The 15,882-nt window shown below is 43.1% G+C and overlaps 1 protein-coding gene across 1 annotated transcript in view; it reads left to right on the forward strand.

Moving 5' to 3' along the window:
• Window positions 1-15,882, forward strand: part of BRCA2 (BRCA2 DNA repair associated) — a 97,033-nt gene that overhangs the window by 75,822 nt on the left and 5,329 nt on the right. The window contains exons 22-24 of the mRNA XM_084617686.1: window positions 4,168-4,369; window positions 5,763-5,929; window positions 6,037-6,175. Coding sequence (XP_084473812.1) covers window positions 4,168-4,369; window positions 5,763-5,929; window positions 6,037-6,175 — 508 coding nt within the window. The remainder of the gene's footprint in view (window positions 1-4,167; window positions 4,370-5,762; window positions 5,930-6,036; window positions 6,176-15,882) is intronic.

The following is a 15,882-nucleotide window of genomic DNA, read 5'->3' on the forward strand; positions in this document are numbered from 1 at the left end:
TTTTCCTTCCAGACCAGAGGATTAGGGTTGCAGCCCCCTGGCAGTTCACTGTGCTTATCCCAGCAGGTCTGACTTTTAGTCCAACACCTGCAGTTCTGCTCTCTACCAGGAGCTGTGACAGCATTTACCAGTGACCAGCCAACTTTTACAAAGCCCAGTATATTTATTTTGGACAAAAGCATTATAGAGGGAACATGTAATAAAACAATAAATAGTCTACGTACATGCTAACAATAAATAGTCTACATACATGCTAAGTTTACCAGATGTCAACCATCTTCCATCTGGTGAATCCAGGGTGTCTTCAGAGTCCTTCAAACCCTTCAAGCAGGGTTTTGCCCTTGGTTACAGTCTCATGTAAGGTTGTGGATTAAGTGAGGGATCTCTGAGTCAATTCAGGCTGTCACTGTATTATAATTTGAGGGCTTGTTCCTGAGGGCTCATGAAACAGTTATAACTAGTATAACTTTTCCCAAGGGGGAAAAGCTTTAAAGATTGGGTATCTACCTATTTTGGCACTGGGACTCTGCATTAATCAACCCCTATCCCTGTGATTCCATATTCCATAGGAAACACATGCGGGGAACCAGGAACATAAAGATACACACACAAAACTTATTAATACAAAGGTCTATGAATATTATGTACCCATAGCATTTGGTATATCTCAATATAATAGTCTTTGAAGTTTTCCATGTTTCCAAGGTCTCACATCTGTCACATCTCATTTAAAGAGATGAGTAACAATATGAGAGGGGGTGGAGGAACTCAGTCAGGCATTCTTTCATAAAAAATAAATCAGAAGTTTCCCAGTTCTCCACAAAAACAAACATATTAATAAAAATAAATATAAAAGATGTTTATTGAATTTAATAAACATTTTACTAGTGGATTTATAAGGTGTGAAAAGATGTACTCTAGAGTAGAGCTGAACAGAAATGTTTTGACTAAGTTTCATCAGAAATTGCCAGTTTGTCAAACTCAAAATTTCTTGTGAAAATGAGTCTGGTTCAGCTAACTTTCACTCAGTCACAGGCACGTTTCCAGAGGTACCCTGGCTGCTAGGGTTCTGAAGAAACCCAACTAGGTCTACCATGCAGTCTGCTTCCAGGCCAGGTTTTTAGGGTCCTTGGCTTCCAACATTTCTGCTTCAGATCTAGGAGCCTGGGAGCCTTGGAGGTCCTGGGAGCCCTGGCTCAAGCTGTGGCTCTCAGCTCAGGCTCTCAGCTCTGCAGTCTGTTCATATTTTGGCCTTACTATTTAGTGGTGGGAATCAGTGAAACTGACGTGAATTATGTCAAGTTCACTGGCAGCTGCTGGGGATTGGGGAGCATGTTTTGTTTCAAAAACATTTTATTTCAAAAACACTGTGTTTCAGTGTTTCCCAAACAGAATTTTTTTGAACCCGCCGTTTTCATGAGAAAATTTGTAATATTTGGTTTCAGTTTGAATGAATCTGAAACCAAATTTCAAAATACTGAAATTCCCTATGAACAGAAAATTCCAAATTTTGGGCAGCTCTTCTCTGGAGTTAAGCTCCAACTGTGAACTGTGAAATTTTACAAATCTGTAAATATGACTCTACAAAATTATTTTCATTGATAATTTTTTAATTGTTATTATTTATTAGGGCGGTCTATTAACTGCAGTTAACTCACATGATTAACTCAAAAAAATAATCACAATTTATTGCACTGTTAAACTATAGAATACCAATTGACATTTATTGAATATTTTTGGATGTTTTTCTACATTTTCAAATATATCGATTTAATTACAACACAGAATACAAAGTGTACAGTGCTCACTTTATTATTTTTTATTACAAATATTTGCACTGTAAAAATGATAAACAAAAGAAATAGTATTTTTCAGTTTACCTCATACAAGTATCTTTATCATGAAAGTGCAGCTTACAAATGTAGGGGATTTTATGTTACATAACTGCACTCAAAAACAAAACAATGTAAAACTTTAGAGCCTACAAGTCCAATCAGTCCTACTTCTTGTTCAGCCAACCGTTAAGAGAAACAAGTTTGTTTATGTTTATGGGAGATAATGCTGCCCACTTCTTAATTGCAATGTCACCTGAAAGAGAGAACAGGCGTTCGCATGGCACTGTTGTAGCTGGCGTCGCAAGATATTTACGTGCCAGATGCGCTAAAGATTCATATGCCTCTTCATGCTTCAGCCATCATTCCAGAGGACATGCTTCCATGCTGATGACGCTCTTTAAAAAAATAACATGTTAATTAAATTTGTGACTGAACTCCTTGGGGGAGAATTATGTCTCCTTTTCTGTTTTATCCTCATTCTGCCATATATTTCATGTTATACCAGTCTCTGATGATGACCCAGCACATACTGTTTGTTTTACAAACACTTTCACTGCAAATATGACAAAATGCAAAGAAGATACCAATGTGAAATTTCTAAAGATAGCTACAGCACTCGACCCAAGATTTAAGAATCTGATGTGCCTTCCAAAATCTGAGAGGGATGAGGTGTGGGGCATGCTTTCAGAAGTTTTAAAAGAGCAACACTCCGATGCAGAAACTACAGAACCCAAACCACCAAAAAAGAAAATCAACCTTCTGCTGGTAGCATCTGACTCAGACGATGAAAATGAACATGCGTCGGTCCGCACTGCTTTGGATCATTATCCAGCAGAACCCATCATCAGCGTGGACGCATGTCCTCTGTAATGGTGGTTGAAGCATCACGGGACATATGAATCTTTAGTGCATCTGGCATGTAAATATCTTGCAACGCCGGCTACAACAGTGCCATGCAAATGCCTGTTCTCACTGTCAGGTGACATTGTAAACAAGAAGCAGGCAACATTATCTTCTGCAAAATGTAAACAAATTTGTTTGAGCGATTGGCTGAACCAGAAGTAGGACTGATTGGATTTGTAGGGTCTAAAGTTTTCCATTGTTTTATTTTTGAATGCAGGTTTTTTTGTACCTAATTCTTCTTTTGTAAGTTCAACTTTCATGATAAAGAGATTGCACTGCAGTACTTGTATTAAGTGAATTGAAAAATACTGTTTCTTTTGTTTTTTTACAGTGCAAATACTTGTAATAAAAAATAAATATAAAGTGAGCACTGTACACTTTGTATTCTGTGTTATAATTGAAATAGATATATTTGAAAATGTAGAAAGCATCCAAAATATTTAAATAAATAGTATTCTATTATTAACAGCGTGATTAATTGTGATTAATTTTTTTAATGGTGCGATTAATCACAATTGATTTTTTTTAACTGCTTGACTGCCCTAATTATTATTAGTATTTAAATAAATTTTCTACTTGAGTAAATATTTACCAAATATTTGTGGTGCAGTGACAATCGGTGCTTCTTGCCATGCTTGTGTTTCCCTCCCCAATGTAATTATAACAAGACCTCTATAAGAACTTGGTACATACAAAAATCACTGAAGTAACTGAGCAGCAGTTTGAGAGAGATTCAACAAACAAATCTATACTTTCAGTTCCACCAACTTAGCAAACAGTGTAATTAAAGTTAATGTTTATAGTTTTATGTCCTTGTCCTATTTTATGTTTTTGCAAAAGAAATTGATCCAGGTTTGCTTTCTACTAAAGTTAAAAAAAACAAACAAACAAAATACAAAAAAAAAAACCACACCATGATGTGACCCTCAAAATTTATGTACTTTTCACCTAAGTGATTGCTGTCTTTGCCCCCAATCTTCCTGCTTTTCCAGCTCCAGCCTGTGTTTGCCATATCTCCCAATCTTAATTCAAGCACAGACACTTAGCGACAAGCTAAGCAGTGAGTAGTCCCATTGTGTCTATTATAAAGCTGAGCACATGCCTAAGCATGTGCAGGATCAGGGCTTTTGACTGTAATAAGTTAATGCCGTCTGAGACTTTGACTTTGTGACTTTGACTTTGTAAAATGTGTGTATTTATGGTGCTGTACAATGCTTATTATTTGCATTCCAGTAATGCCTAGAGGGCCTAACCAAGATTGGGGCCCCTTTGTGTTATAATATATAATAATACTTCTGAAATCCTGTTGTTATATTAATGAAATGAAAATTAAGCTTGTATATTTAGAGAAGACTTTCTCAAAATCTATGACAGACTTTTTGACTGATAGACACATGAAGCTGAGTGAATTTGCCCTTTGTGGTTACAGGGCTATCTTAGTGGGGAGCAATTAAAAGCCTTGAATACTCACAGACAGATGTTGAATGATAAGAAGCAAGCTCAGATAGAAGCAGAATTCAAGAAGGCTATAGAGTCTGCTGAACGGGAGGAACATGGTTGCTCCAAAAGGGATGTGTCTACTATATGGAAGTTACGTGTTGTGGATTACAGAAAACAAGAAAAAGATAACGGTTAGTATTGAAAAATGTAAACAACTTCAGTTTTCACCATACTAGGCCAATTTAAACTCTTGGGATGGGGTGGAGATTAAAGATTAATAATCAAGGTATGGTCCAACACCTAAACAAATACCTTGCCTTCGTTTTTAATAAGGGTAATGAAGAGTTTAGGTAGTGGCAGGGTGGCTAATGGGAATGAGGATATGGAAGTAGAAATTACCACATCAGAGGTGGAAGTCAAATTTAGCAGCTTAATGGGACTAAATGAGGGGGCCCAGATAATCTCCATCTAAGAATATTAAAGGAACTAGCACATGAAATTGCAATCCCAATAATAAGGATTTTTAATGAATCTGTAAACTCAGAGGTCGACTGGAGAATCACTAATGTAGTTCCTATTTTTAAGATAGTGACAACAACAAAAGTGATCCAGGAAACTACAGTCCTGTTAGTTTGACCTCAATTGTATGCAAGGTCTTGGAACAAATTTTGAAAGAGAAAGTAGTTAAGGCCATAGAGGTAAGCAGTAATTGGGATAAAATATAGCATAGTTTTACAACAGTTAGATTATGCCAGACCAACCTGAATCCCCTTCTTTAAGAAAATAACTGATTTTTTAGACAAAGGAAATGCAGCATATCTAATCTACCTGGATTTCAGTAAGGCATTTGATACAGTTTCACATGGGAAATTATTAGTTAAATTGGAGAAGATGGAGATTAATATGAGAATGGAAGGGTGGAAAGAAACTGTTTAAAGGGGAGATAGCAATAAGTCCCACTGAAAGGTGAACTGTCAGTCTGGATGGAGGTTACTAGCAGAGTTTCTCAGGGATTGGTCTTGGGACCAGTCTTATTTAGCATTTTTATTGACAACCTTGGCGACTGCTAGCAGGAAATATGTCCAACAGTCAGTGAAACTGGATGTGGAGGGCTCTGAGTTATTACAGAGAATTCTTTCTTGTCTGTCTTGCTGGTGGATCTTGCCCACATGCTCAGGGTCCAACTGGTCACCATATTTGGGGCTGGAAAGGATTTTTTCCCTGAATCGGATCAGCAGAGAGACTGGGGGTTTTCTGCCTTCCTCTGCAGCATGGGATATGGGTCACTTGCAGGTTTAAACTAGTGTAAAATGGTGGATTCTCTGTAACTTGCAGTCTTTAAATCATGATTTGAGGACTTCAGTAACTCAGCCATAGGTTCAGGGTCTATTACAGTAGTGGGTGGGCGAGATTCCGTGGCCATCAATGTGCAGGAGGTAAGACTAGATTATCATGATGGCCCCTTCTGACCTTAACATCTATGAGTTTATAAATTCAAGAGTTACACCAAGGATGTCTTAAATTGAATTTTTTGAGGCCTCCATGTTACTGCATACTAATATGTTTTCTAATCTTACATTTTAGCCATTATATTGAATATATGGCGTCCATTATCGGATGTATGTTCCCTGTTAAAAGAAGGTGGTCGGTACAGAATATACCAGCTAGTAGCTTCGCAATCCAAAGGCAAATCAGACACTGTTAATGTACAGTTAACAGCCACAAACAAAACTCAGTACCTGCAACTACAGGTAAAAACATTTAACTGTAAATATATATAACTATATGTATTAGACTAACAGCATAAACAATTTATATAAGCATTATGGCATAAATATTTAAAGTTCTATTTCTTCAGGCTTCGCAAGAGGTGCTGTTACAGATGTATATTCCAAGGAAGGCTCTGCAGTTCAGCATGTTGTTGGATCCATCTTTTCGACCAGCCTGTGCTGAAGTGGATTTAGTGGGATTTATAGTTTCTGTTAGCAAGAAAACAGGTATATTGTGCATTGTGTCCAAGTTTTTTCATGTTTAAACAGATCATATTTAAAAAAAATCTTACAAATTTCCAAGCTGATCTTGGTGTTGTACCTGCAGGTTTATAACTGTCTAATGTTTAGGTTAGACAGGCCAAACCATAGAATCATAGAAATGTAGGGCTGGAAGGGACCTTGAGAGGTCATCAAGTCCAGCCACCTCTGCTGAGGGAAGACCAAGTAAACTTAGACCATTCCTGACTAGTGTTTGTCCAACCTGTTCTTAAAGGTCTCCAATTATGAGGATTCCTTAAAATCCCTTGGAAGCCTATTCTCTTACCCTTATAGGCTATGCCTACTCTAAGAAGTAAGGGTGTGATTCCCCTGCTCATGTACACATAGTGATGCTAGCTCCTATCAAGCTAGCGTGAGTATAAATAGCAGTGTAGCCGTGCTAGCACAGGTAACAATAGCAGAGCTTAGCAGTGCCATGTATTAAACCCCTCTGAAACTACTGGGTATGTGCGGAGACATGCTGAGTACATAGCCACCAGTTTCACATGGGCTTGTATTCAGCATGCCTTAGCCATGTTTCTACTGCCACTACTAGTGCTACTGGAACTACGCTACTATTTATACTCACACTAGCTTGGTGAGTGCTAGCATGATTATCTGTATGCGAGCAGGGGATTCACACCTCTACCTTACTGTGTAGATATAGTCATAGTTAGAAAGTTTTTATTTATATCTAACCTACATCTCCCTTACTGCAGATTTAAGCCCATTATTTCTTGTCCTACTTTCAGTGGACATGGAGGACAATTGGTCACGTCCTCTTTGTAACAGCTCTTAATATATTTGAAGACTGTTGTCAGGTTTCCCCCTCCCCACCCAATCTTCTTTTCTCAAGATTAAACAGGCCCAGATTAACCTTTCCTCATAGGTCAGGTTTTCTAAATCTTTTATTGTTTTTGTTGCGCTACTCTGGACTCTCTGATTTGCCCACATCTTTCCTAAAGCATGGCACCCAAAACTAGACGCAGTTACTCCAGCTGAGGTCTTACCAATGCTGAGTAAAGCAGGACAGTTATCTCTTGTGTCTTACATACAACTCTCCTGTCAATACACCCTGGAATTATATTAGCCTTTTTTGCCACTGGATCACATTGTTGCCTCATATTCCATTTGTGATCCACTAGAACTCCCACATCCTTTTCAGCCTTATGCCACCTGCCATTTATTTCCCATTGATTTTTTCCTTCTTGAATGAAGTACTTGTCTTTACTGAATTTCATTTTGTTGATTTCAAACCAGTTCTCTAATTTTTCATGGATGTTTTGAATTCCAATCCTGTTCTCCAAAATGCTTGCAACCCCTCTCAGCTTGGTATCATCTGCAAATTTTATAAGCATACTCTCCACTCCATTATCCAAGTCATTTAATGAAAATATTGAATAGTACTGACTGCGCTGTGACCCCATTAGATAAGTCCTCACAGTTTGGCAGTGAACCATTGATAACTACTTTTTCGAGTATGGTCTTTAAACCAGTTGTGCAACCACCTTACAGTAATTTCATCTCGATCACAGTTCCCTAGTTTTCTTTTGAGAATGTCAGGTGGGACTGTCAAAAGCCTTACTAAAATCAAGCTATACCATGTCTACAGCTTCCTCCCTATCCACTATGCCAGTAATCCTATCAAAGAAAGAAATTAAGTTGGTTTGGTATGATTTGTTCTGGTTATTCCTTGAAACCCTGTTATCATCTAAGTCCTTTACAAATTGATTGTGTAATAATTTGTTCCAGTATCTTTTCCAGTATCCAAGTTAGGCTGACTGGTGTATAATTCTCCAGATCCTTTTTTTCCCCCCTTTTTTAAAGATAGGTGCTATGTTTTCCCTTTTCCGTTCCTCTGGGACTTATAGATTCATAGATATAATGGTCCCTTCTGACCTTAGTGATCATCTAGTCCGACCTCCTGCACAACGCAGGCCACAGAATCTCACCCACCCACTCCTGCGAAAAACCTCTCACCTATGTCTGTGCTATTGAAGTCCTCAAATCGTGGTTAAAAGACTTCAAGGAGCAGAGAATCCTCCAGCAAGTGACCCATGCCCCATGCTACAGAGTAAGGCGAAAAACCTCCAGGGCCTCTTCCAATCTGCCCTGGAGGAAAATTCCTTCCCGACCCCAAATATGGCGATCAGCTAAACCCTGAACATATGGGCAAGCTTCACCAGCTGGCCAATACAGAAAATTCTTTCCTGGGTAACTCAGATCCCACCCCATCGAAGATAATTGCTAATGATTGCTTCAGCTAGTTCCTTAAGTACCCTAAGATGAATTTCATCAGGCACTGGCAATTTGAATTTATCTAAATATTCTTCTTTGAGTACTTGCTTATGTCATTCTAGGTGTGTGTGCCCACATGCATGGTCGTCAGAGATTTTTGCCTTAGCAGTATCATTAGGGTCAGCTGTGGCGCCCCCTTGAGTGTAGCACTCAAGTGTCGGTATAGCAGGCACCACCAGCCCTACACCCTCTCAGTTCCTTCTTACCACCCATGGTGGTTAGTTGGAGTGCCTTTCCTTGCATAGTAGGGGCTAGTGGTTTCATCTATTCTGAGTTCGAGCCTTAAGGACTTGTAAATAGTTGTTTATAGTAGTGAATGTTAAATAACTGTTAAGTGTAGTTAGAAGTTAGAGTCCTCGCGTGGACTTTGTCCCAGGAGGGGCATGCCCTGGTCTCTGAGGTTTAAGACCTGAGCAGACTGTAACAGGCCTATGCCTGTAAGTGACCCCCACAGCAGCTGCCTCAAGTGGTTGGGGGAATCACATGTGAAGGACAAGTGTCATATTTGTAAACATTTTCGACCCAGGACTCAGAAAGAGTGTGGGATATTCACTTGAGGACTCTCCTCATGGAGGCTGCCCTCCATCCAGCTTGCAAGCCGTCCTGCCAAGACTCAACTCCTAGTACCTCGGCATGCAGCACACCCCCAGTGTGCACACCTGGCACTGCTCCCCGTCACCAGTGCCCAGAAAGAAAACTAAGAAGCATGGTTCTCCGGCACAGGGCAAGAAAGGCCATGGGGCATCGGGCAAAGGACCCAGTTTGGGCCGCCTGGGAACTCCGGAACCATGTGGACGTGCCTTCCTGGTTGGGGCCCTTAGCCCATGAAAGGATCCACAACCAACTCCTGGGAGTGGCAGGGACCCAAACATATGTCGACATCAACTCCTTCCCAAACTCCCCTAGCACCAAGAGAGCAGAGGCCTCGGCCCACGCCGCAGGCACCGCAGGAAGCGGCAAAGGCTCCCTATGAGGGCAAGCCAGCCGCTAAGACCCCACCAAGGGGCAGTGGAGCACTGCCGATTCCCCTAGCCAAGGCAGCAATCTCCGTCTCCACGCCACAGATCTCCGGCATCGCAGCCCAGATCCTCTGGTGCTCACCCTCGGTCACCGGCACAGCATTCGTGGTCCCTGCCATCTCGACACGGATCATCTAAGGGGAGGTGCTGGATTCTGTATTACCAGCACCATTCGTCCTCTTGGCGCAGATCTCCGTCGCTTACCCCGTGGGAGTGCTCCCCGTCTCAATACTGGTCCCCCCCCTGGCACCAGTCCCCCCCGACATTGGCACTGATCCTCCCACTCCAAGCACCAGTCTCGGGTGGCCACAGGCAGACACAGGCATCGATGGCCCCACCATGGTCACCAGGAGGGGATTTCTCCGGCATGGAAGGGCAGCTTAGTACCTCACTGAGACTCCACCAGCAAAACTGGACACCGGAGGCTGCATCGACGACTACGGCACCACCTTGGCAGCACGGTCACTTGCCTCCCCAGTGGCCTTATTGGAGTGCGTGGGGCATGCTGGTGATGACGATGTTCCCTTTGCACCATTCAACTGCCGCCACCTCAGAGCAACAGTTGACTGCACCTGCGGCACCGGGCTTGGTGCATGAAACATGCTTGGAGGTTGGGGTAGAGGAGACAGTGCCCACCCGCTAGCCCCACGGGGGATGATGGCCTGGGGCCTCCCCCTACGGTACAGTTATTGTCTGAGATTTACGGCCTGCTGACATGAGTGCTTTTAGCAATAAATAATAGTGGTTTCAGGCTCTTTACTGGTTTGCCAAAATCTCCCCATACACCCTACGGATACTGCTGAGGGAAAAACTTCTGGCACCAGTGCATGTGGCGAGCACACACACCTAATATGGAATGAACATGAGCAACACATCTCGAAGAATGCCAGTTACAGAAAAGGTAACTGTCTTTTCTCCTTCCTTGCTAAGTAGAGGACCTACCCTTCCTTTCATCTTGCTCCTAATGTAATTATAACCTCTTCTTACTGTCTTTTATGTCCTGTGCTTGATTTCACTCATTTTGTGCCTTAGCCTTTCTGATTTTGTCTCTATATGCTTGTGCTATCCTTTTGTTATATCTCCTTAGCAATTCCTGCATGTTTCCATTTTTGGTAGGATTCCTTTTTTGATTTTTCAGGTCATTAAAGAGCTCCTGATGGAGTGATATTGGCCTCTTACTGTTGTTTCTCTTTCCTTTGCATTGGATTAGTTTACATTGTGCCAGCTCTTCTGGACCCCTTTATCCTTTAGATTTTTTCCCCCTGGGACATTTTCTGAGTTTGTTAGACTCCTTTATTGAAGTCCATTGTCCTTATTCTGCTGCTCTAATTCGTTCCTTTCCTTTGACACATGAAAGCGATCATTTCATGATCATTTTCATCCAAATTACCTTCCACCTTCAGATTTGCCACCAATTCCTCTCTGTTGGTCAGAATCAAATCTAAAATGGCTGTCCCCCTGGTTACTGCCTCAACTTTCTGAAAGAAAAACTTATCCCAAATACATTCCAATAACTTACAGGAAATTTTTGTTTTTTGCCATATTACATTTTCCAACAGATGTCTGGGAGTTAAAGTCCCCCATTACTACCAGGTCTTGTGTTTTGGATATTTATGTTGTTTGCTCTAGAAATGCCTCATCCACCTCCCCCTCCTCCTGATTTGGTGTTCTATAGTAGACCCCACTATAATAAATCTGCTGATATGGACCTTTCACCATAGTATCTGAGGGCTGTCTGAGACTTTAGAAATAGTAACAACAATCTTTCTTCATTCCCGGCCATTTAGGAAAAATATCTTGATTAATTATTTGTTGGGGAAGAACTTAGTGGAGATGAGTTTTGTTTTTAAGTTTGGTATTCTCATCTATTGCAGGAGTGATTTTCTGTGTCTATGTTCAATACCTGTGAAATTTCTGTCCCCTATACTCATGAGTTCCCCTCTTGATCAGCAGTTGCATGGATCCAGTGGAACCTAGCTGTGAAGGTGATGGTTGCAGAGAGACTGGTGATCTTATTGGTAACTAGAGAAAATCCTAGAGAGGGCTTTTGAATATCAAAACAAAGACCTGGAACTGGACTCTCTCTTCAGTAGTGAACTAGTGAAGAGAATGAATTACACACCAGACTAATGTAGTCAGGACAACCTTTCTTGCTAAGCAGATGAGTAGCTATATTTTCTACCAGTTAGACCTTTTTTAAGGTGTCTGGCTTCATTCCTAGATATAAGCAGCAGTAAACAAATCTGGAGGCCACCAATATTTGGTCTTTGTGGCAGTTCTGTTCCCAGGAGGATGTAGCACAATCTTCTGGGCAGTTACAGATACAAATGGGCATTTATTTTTTTTTTTGTTGGAATGGTTATTTAGGCATCTGGTAGCACTGAATCCATCAGGGGGAACCCCAGGCTACAGACCAACTTTTAGTCTAAGGTAAGATGTCCTTGACAGTGGGGATGTTATAGCTGAGGCAAATTCTTTGAAGCATTTCTCTCTCTCTACCAACATGACTTCAGTCTTACCTGGGTTCAGTCAAGTGTTGATTACAACTAGGCATTGAGAAATCTGGGAAATAGAGCTGGCTTATATTTGACAAAAGGAAATGTAGATCTGGTTGTTGTTGATGTACTGGTGCAGCCTGCATCTCAGCCTGTGGTGTCTCACCAGCTCTCTCCAGGACTTCATGTAGATGTTGAATAGTAAGGAATCATAGAATATCAGGGTTGGAAGGGACCTCAGGATGTCATCTAGTCCAACCTCCTGCTCAAAGCAGGACCAATCCCCAATTAAATCATCCCAGCCAGGGCTTTGTCAAGCCTGACCTTAAAAACTTCTAAGGAAGGAGATTCTAGCACCTCCCTAGGTAACGAATTCCAGTGTTACACCACCCTCCTAGTGAAAAAATTTTTCCTAATATCCAACCTAAACCTACCCCACTGCAACTTGAGACCATTACTCCTTGTCCTGTCCTCTTCTACCACTGAGAATAGTCTAGAACCATCCTCTCTGGAACCACCTCTCAGGTAGTTGAAAGCAGCTATCAAATCCCCCCTCATTCTTCTCTTCTGCAGACTAAACAATCCCAGTTCCTTCAGCCTCTCCTCATAAGTCATGTGTTCCAGACCCCTAATCATTTTTGTTGCCCTTCGCTGGACTCTCTCCAATTTATCCACATCCTTCTTGTATTGTGGGGCCCAAAACTGGACACAGTACTCCAGATGAGGCCTCACCAATGTCGAATAGAGGGGGACGATCATGTCCCTCGATCTGCTCGCTATGCCCCTACTTATACATCCCAAAATGCCATTGGCCTTCTTGGCAACAAGGGCACACTGCTGACTCATATCCAGCTTCTCGTCCACTGTCACCCCTAGGTCCTTTTCCGCAGAACTGCTGCCTAGCCATTCGGTCCCTAGTCTGTAACTGTGCATTGGGTTCTTCCGTCCTAAGTGCAGGACCCTGCACTTATCCTTATTGAACCTCATCAGATTTCTTTGGGCCCAATCCTCCAATTTGTCTAGGTCCCTCTGGATCCTATCCCTGCCCTCCAGCGTATCTACCACTCCTGCCAGTTTAGTATCATCCGCAAATTTGCTGAGAGTGCAATCCACACCATCTTCCAGATCATTTATGAAGATATTGAACAAAACCGGCCCCAGGACCGACCCCTGGGGCACTCCACTTGACACCGGCTGCCAACTAGACATGGAGCCATTGATCACTACCCGTTGAGCCCGACAATCTAGCCAACTTTCTACCCACCTTATAGTGCATTCATCCAGCCCATACTTCTTTAACTTGCTGACAAGAATACTGTGGGAGACCGTGTCAAAAGCTTTGCTAAAGTCAAAAAACAATACATCCACTGCTTTCCCTTCATCCACAGAACCAGTAATCTCATCATAGAAGGCGATTAGAATCCATGCTGACTGTTCCTGATCACTTTCCTCTCATGTAGGTGCTTCAGGATTGATTCTTTGAGGACCTGCTCCATGATTTTTCCGGGGACTGAGGTGAGGCTGACTGGCCTGTAGTTCCCAGGATCCTCCTCCTTCCCTTTTTTAAAGATTGGCACTACATTAGCCTTTTTCCAGGATAATGGCCAATGGCTCTGCAATCACAGCCGCCAATTCCTTTAGCACTCTCGGATGCAACTCGTCTGGCCCCATGAACTTGTGCACGTCCAGCTTTTCTAAATAGTCCCTAACCACCTCTTTCTCCACAGAAGGCTGGCCATCTATTCCCCACGTTGTGATGCCCAGCGCAGCAGTCTGGGAGCTGACCTTGTTAGTGAAGACAGAGGCAAAAAAAGCATTGAGTACATTAGCTTTTTCCACATCCTCTGTCACTAGGTTGCCTCCCTCATTCATAAGGGGTCCACACTTTCCTTGGCTTTCTTCTTGTTGCCAACATACCTGAAGAAACCCTTCTTGTTACTCTTAACATCTCTCGCTAGCTGCAGCTTCAGGTGCGATTTGGCCCTCCTGATTTCATTCCTACATGCCCGAGCAATATTTTTATACTCTTCCCTGGTCATATGTCCAACCTTCCACTTCTTGTAAGCTTCTTTTTTATGTTTAAGATCCACTAGGATTTCACCATTAAGCCAAGCTGGTCGCCTGCCATATTTACTATTCTTTCGACACATCGGGATGGTTTGTCCCTGTAACCTCAACAGGGATTCCTTGAAATACAGCCAGCTCTCCTGGACTCCTTTCCCCTTCATGTTAGTCCCCCAGGGGATCCTGGCCATCCGTTCCCTGAGGGAGTCGAAGTCTGCTTTCCTGAAGTCCAGGGTCCGTATCCTGCTGCTTACCTTTCTTCCCTGTGTCAGGATCCTGAACTCAACCAACTCATGGTCACTGCCTCCCAGATTCCCATCCACTTTTGCTTCCCCTACTAATTCTTCCCGGTTTGTGAGCAGCAGGTCAAGAAAAGCTCCCCCGCTAGTTGGCTCCTCCAGCACTTGCACCAGGAAATTGTCCCCTACGCTTTCCAAAAACTTCCTGGATTTTCTATGCACCGCTGTATTGCTCTCCCAGCAGATATCAGGAAAATTAAAGTCACCCATGAGAACCAGGGCGTGCGATCTAGTAGCTTCCGCGAGCTGCCGGAAGAAAGCCTCATCCACCTCATCCCCCTGGTCCGGTGGTCTATAGCAGACTCCCACCACAACATCACTCTTGTTGCTCACACTTCTAAACTTAATCCAGAGACACTCAGGTTTTTCTGCAGTTTCGTACCGGAGCTCTGAGCAGTCATACTGCTCCCTTACATACAGTGCTACTCCCGCACCTTTTCTGCCCTGCCTGTCCTTCCTGAACAATTTATAACCATCCATGACAGTACTCCAGTCATGTGAGTTATCCCACCAAGTCTCTGTTATTCCAATCATGTCATAATTCCTTGACATCACCAGGACCTCCAGTTCTCCCAGCTTGTTTCCAAGGCTTTGTGCATTCGTATATGAGCACTTGAGATAACCTGCTGATCGCCCCTCATTCTCAGTATGAGGCAGGAGCCCTCCCCTCACAGACATTCCTGCCTGTGCTTCCTCCCGGTATCCCGCTTTCCCACTTACCTCAGGGCTTTGGTCTCCTTCCCCCGGTGAACCTAGTTTAAAGCCCTCCTCACTAGGTTAGCCAGCAAAGATGCTCTTCCCTCTCTTCGTAAGGTGGAGCCCGTCTCTGCCCAGCACTCCTCCTTCATGGAACACCATCCCATGGTCAAAGAATCCAAAGCCTTCTCTCCGACACCACCTGCGTAGCCATTCGTTGACTTCCACAATTCGACGGTCCCTACCCAGGCCTTTTCCTTCCATGGGGAGGATGGATGAGAACACCACTTGCGCCTCAAACTCCTTTATCCTTCTTCCCAGAGCCATATAGTCTGCAGTGATCCGCTCAAGGTCATTCTTGGCAGTATCATTGGTGCCCACGTGGAGAAGCAGGAAGGGGTAGCGATCCGAGGGCTTGATGAGTCTCGGCAGTCTCTCCGTCACATCGCGAATCTTAGCCCCCTGCAAGCAGCAGACTTCTCGGTTTTCCCGGTCAGGGCGGCAGATAGATGACTCAGTCCCCCAGAGTAGAGAGTCCCCAACCACCACCACCCGCCTCCTTCTCTTGGGAGTGGTGGTCGTGTAACCCCCCATCTCAGGACAGTGCATCTCATGCCTTCCAACCAACGGAGTCTCCTTCTGCTTTCTCCCCCCAGACATATCATCTGGTCCACTCTCCGCAATGGTACCTGTGGAGAGAACATGAAAGCGGTTAGTTACCTGTGTCCACGTTGCTGGAATCCGGATATTCCCCCTTCTTCTTTTGGAGGTCACATGTTGCCAAGCTTCTTCACTGGCCCCTT

This window comes from Lepidochelys olivacea, assembly GCF_965140295.1.
Source record: "Lepidochelys olivacea isolate rLepOli2 genome assembly, chromosome: 1".
Classification (NCBI taxonomy): Eukaryota; Metazoa; Chordata; order Testudines; family Cheloniidae; genus Lepidochelys; species Lepidochelys olivacea.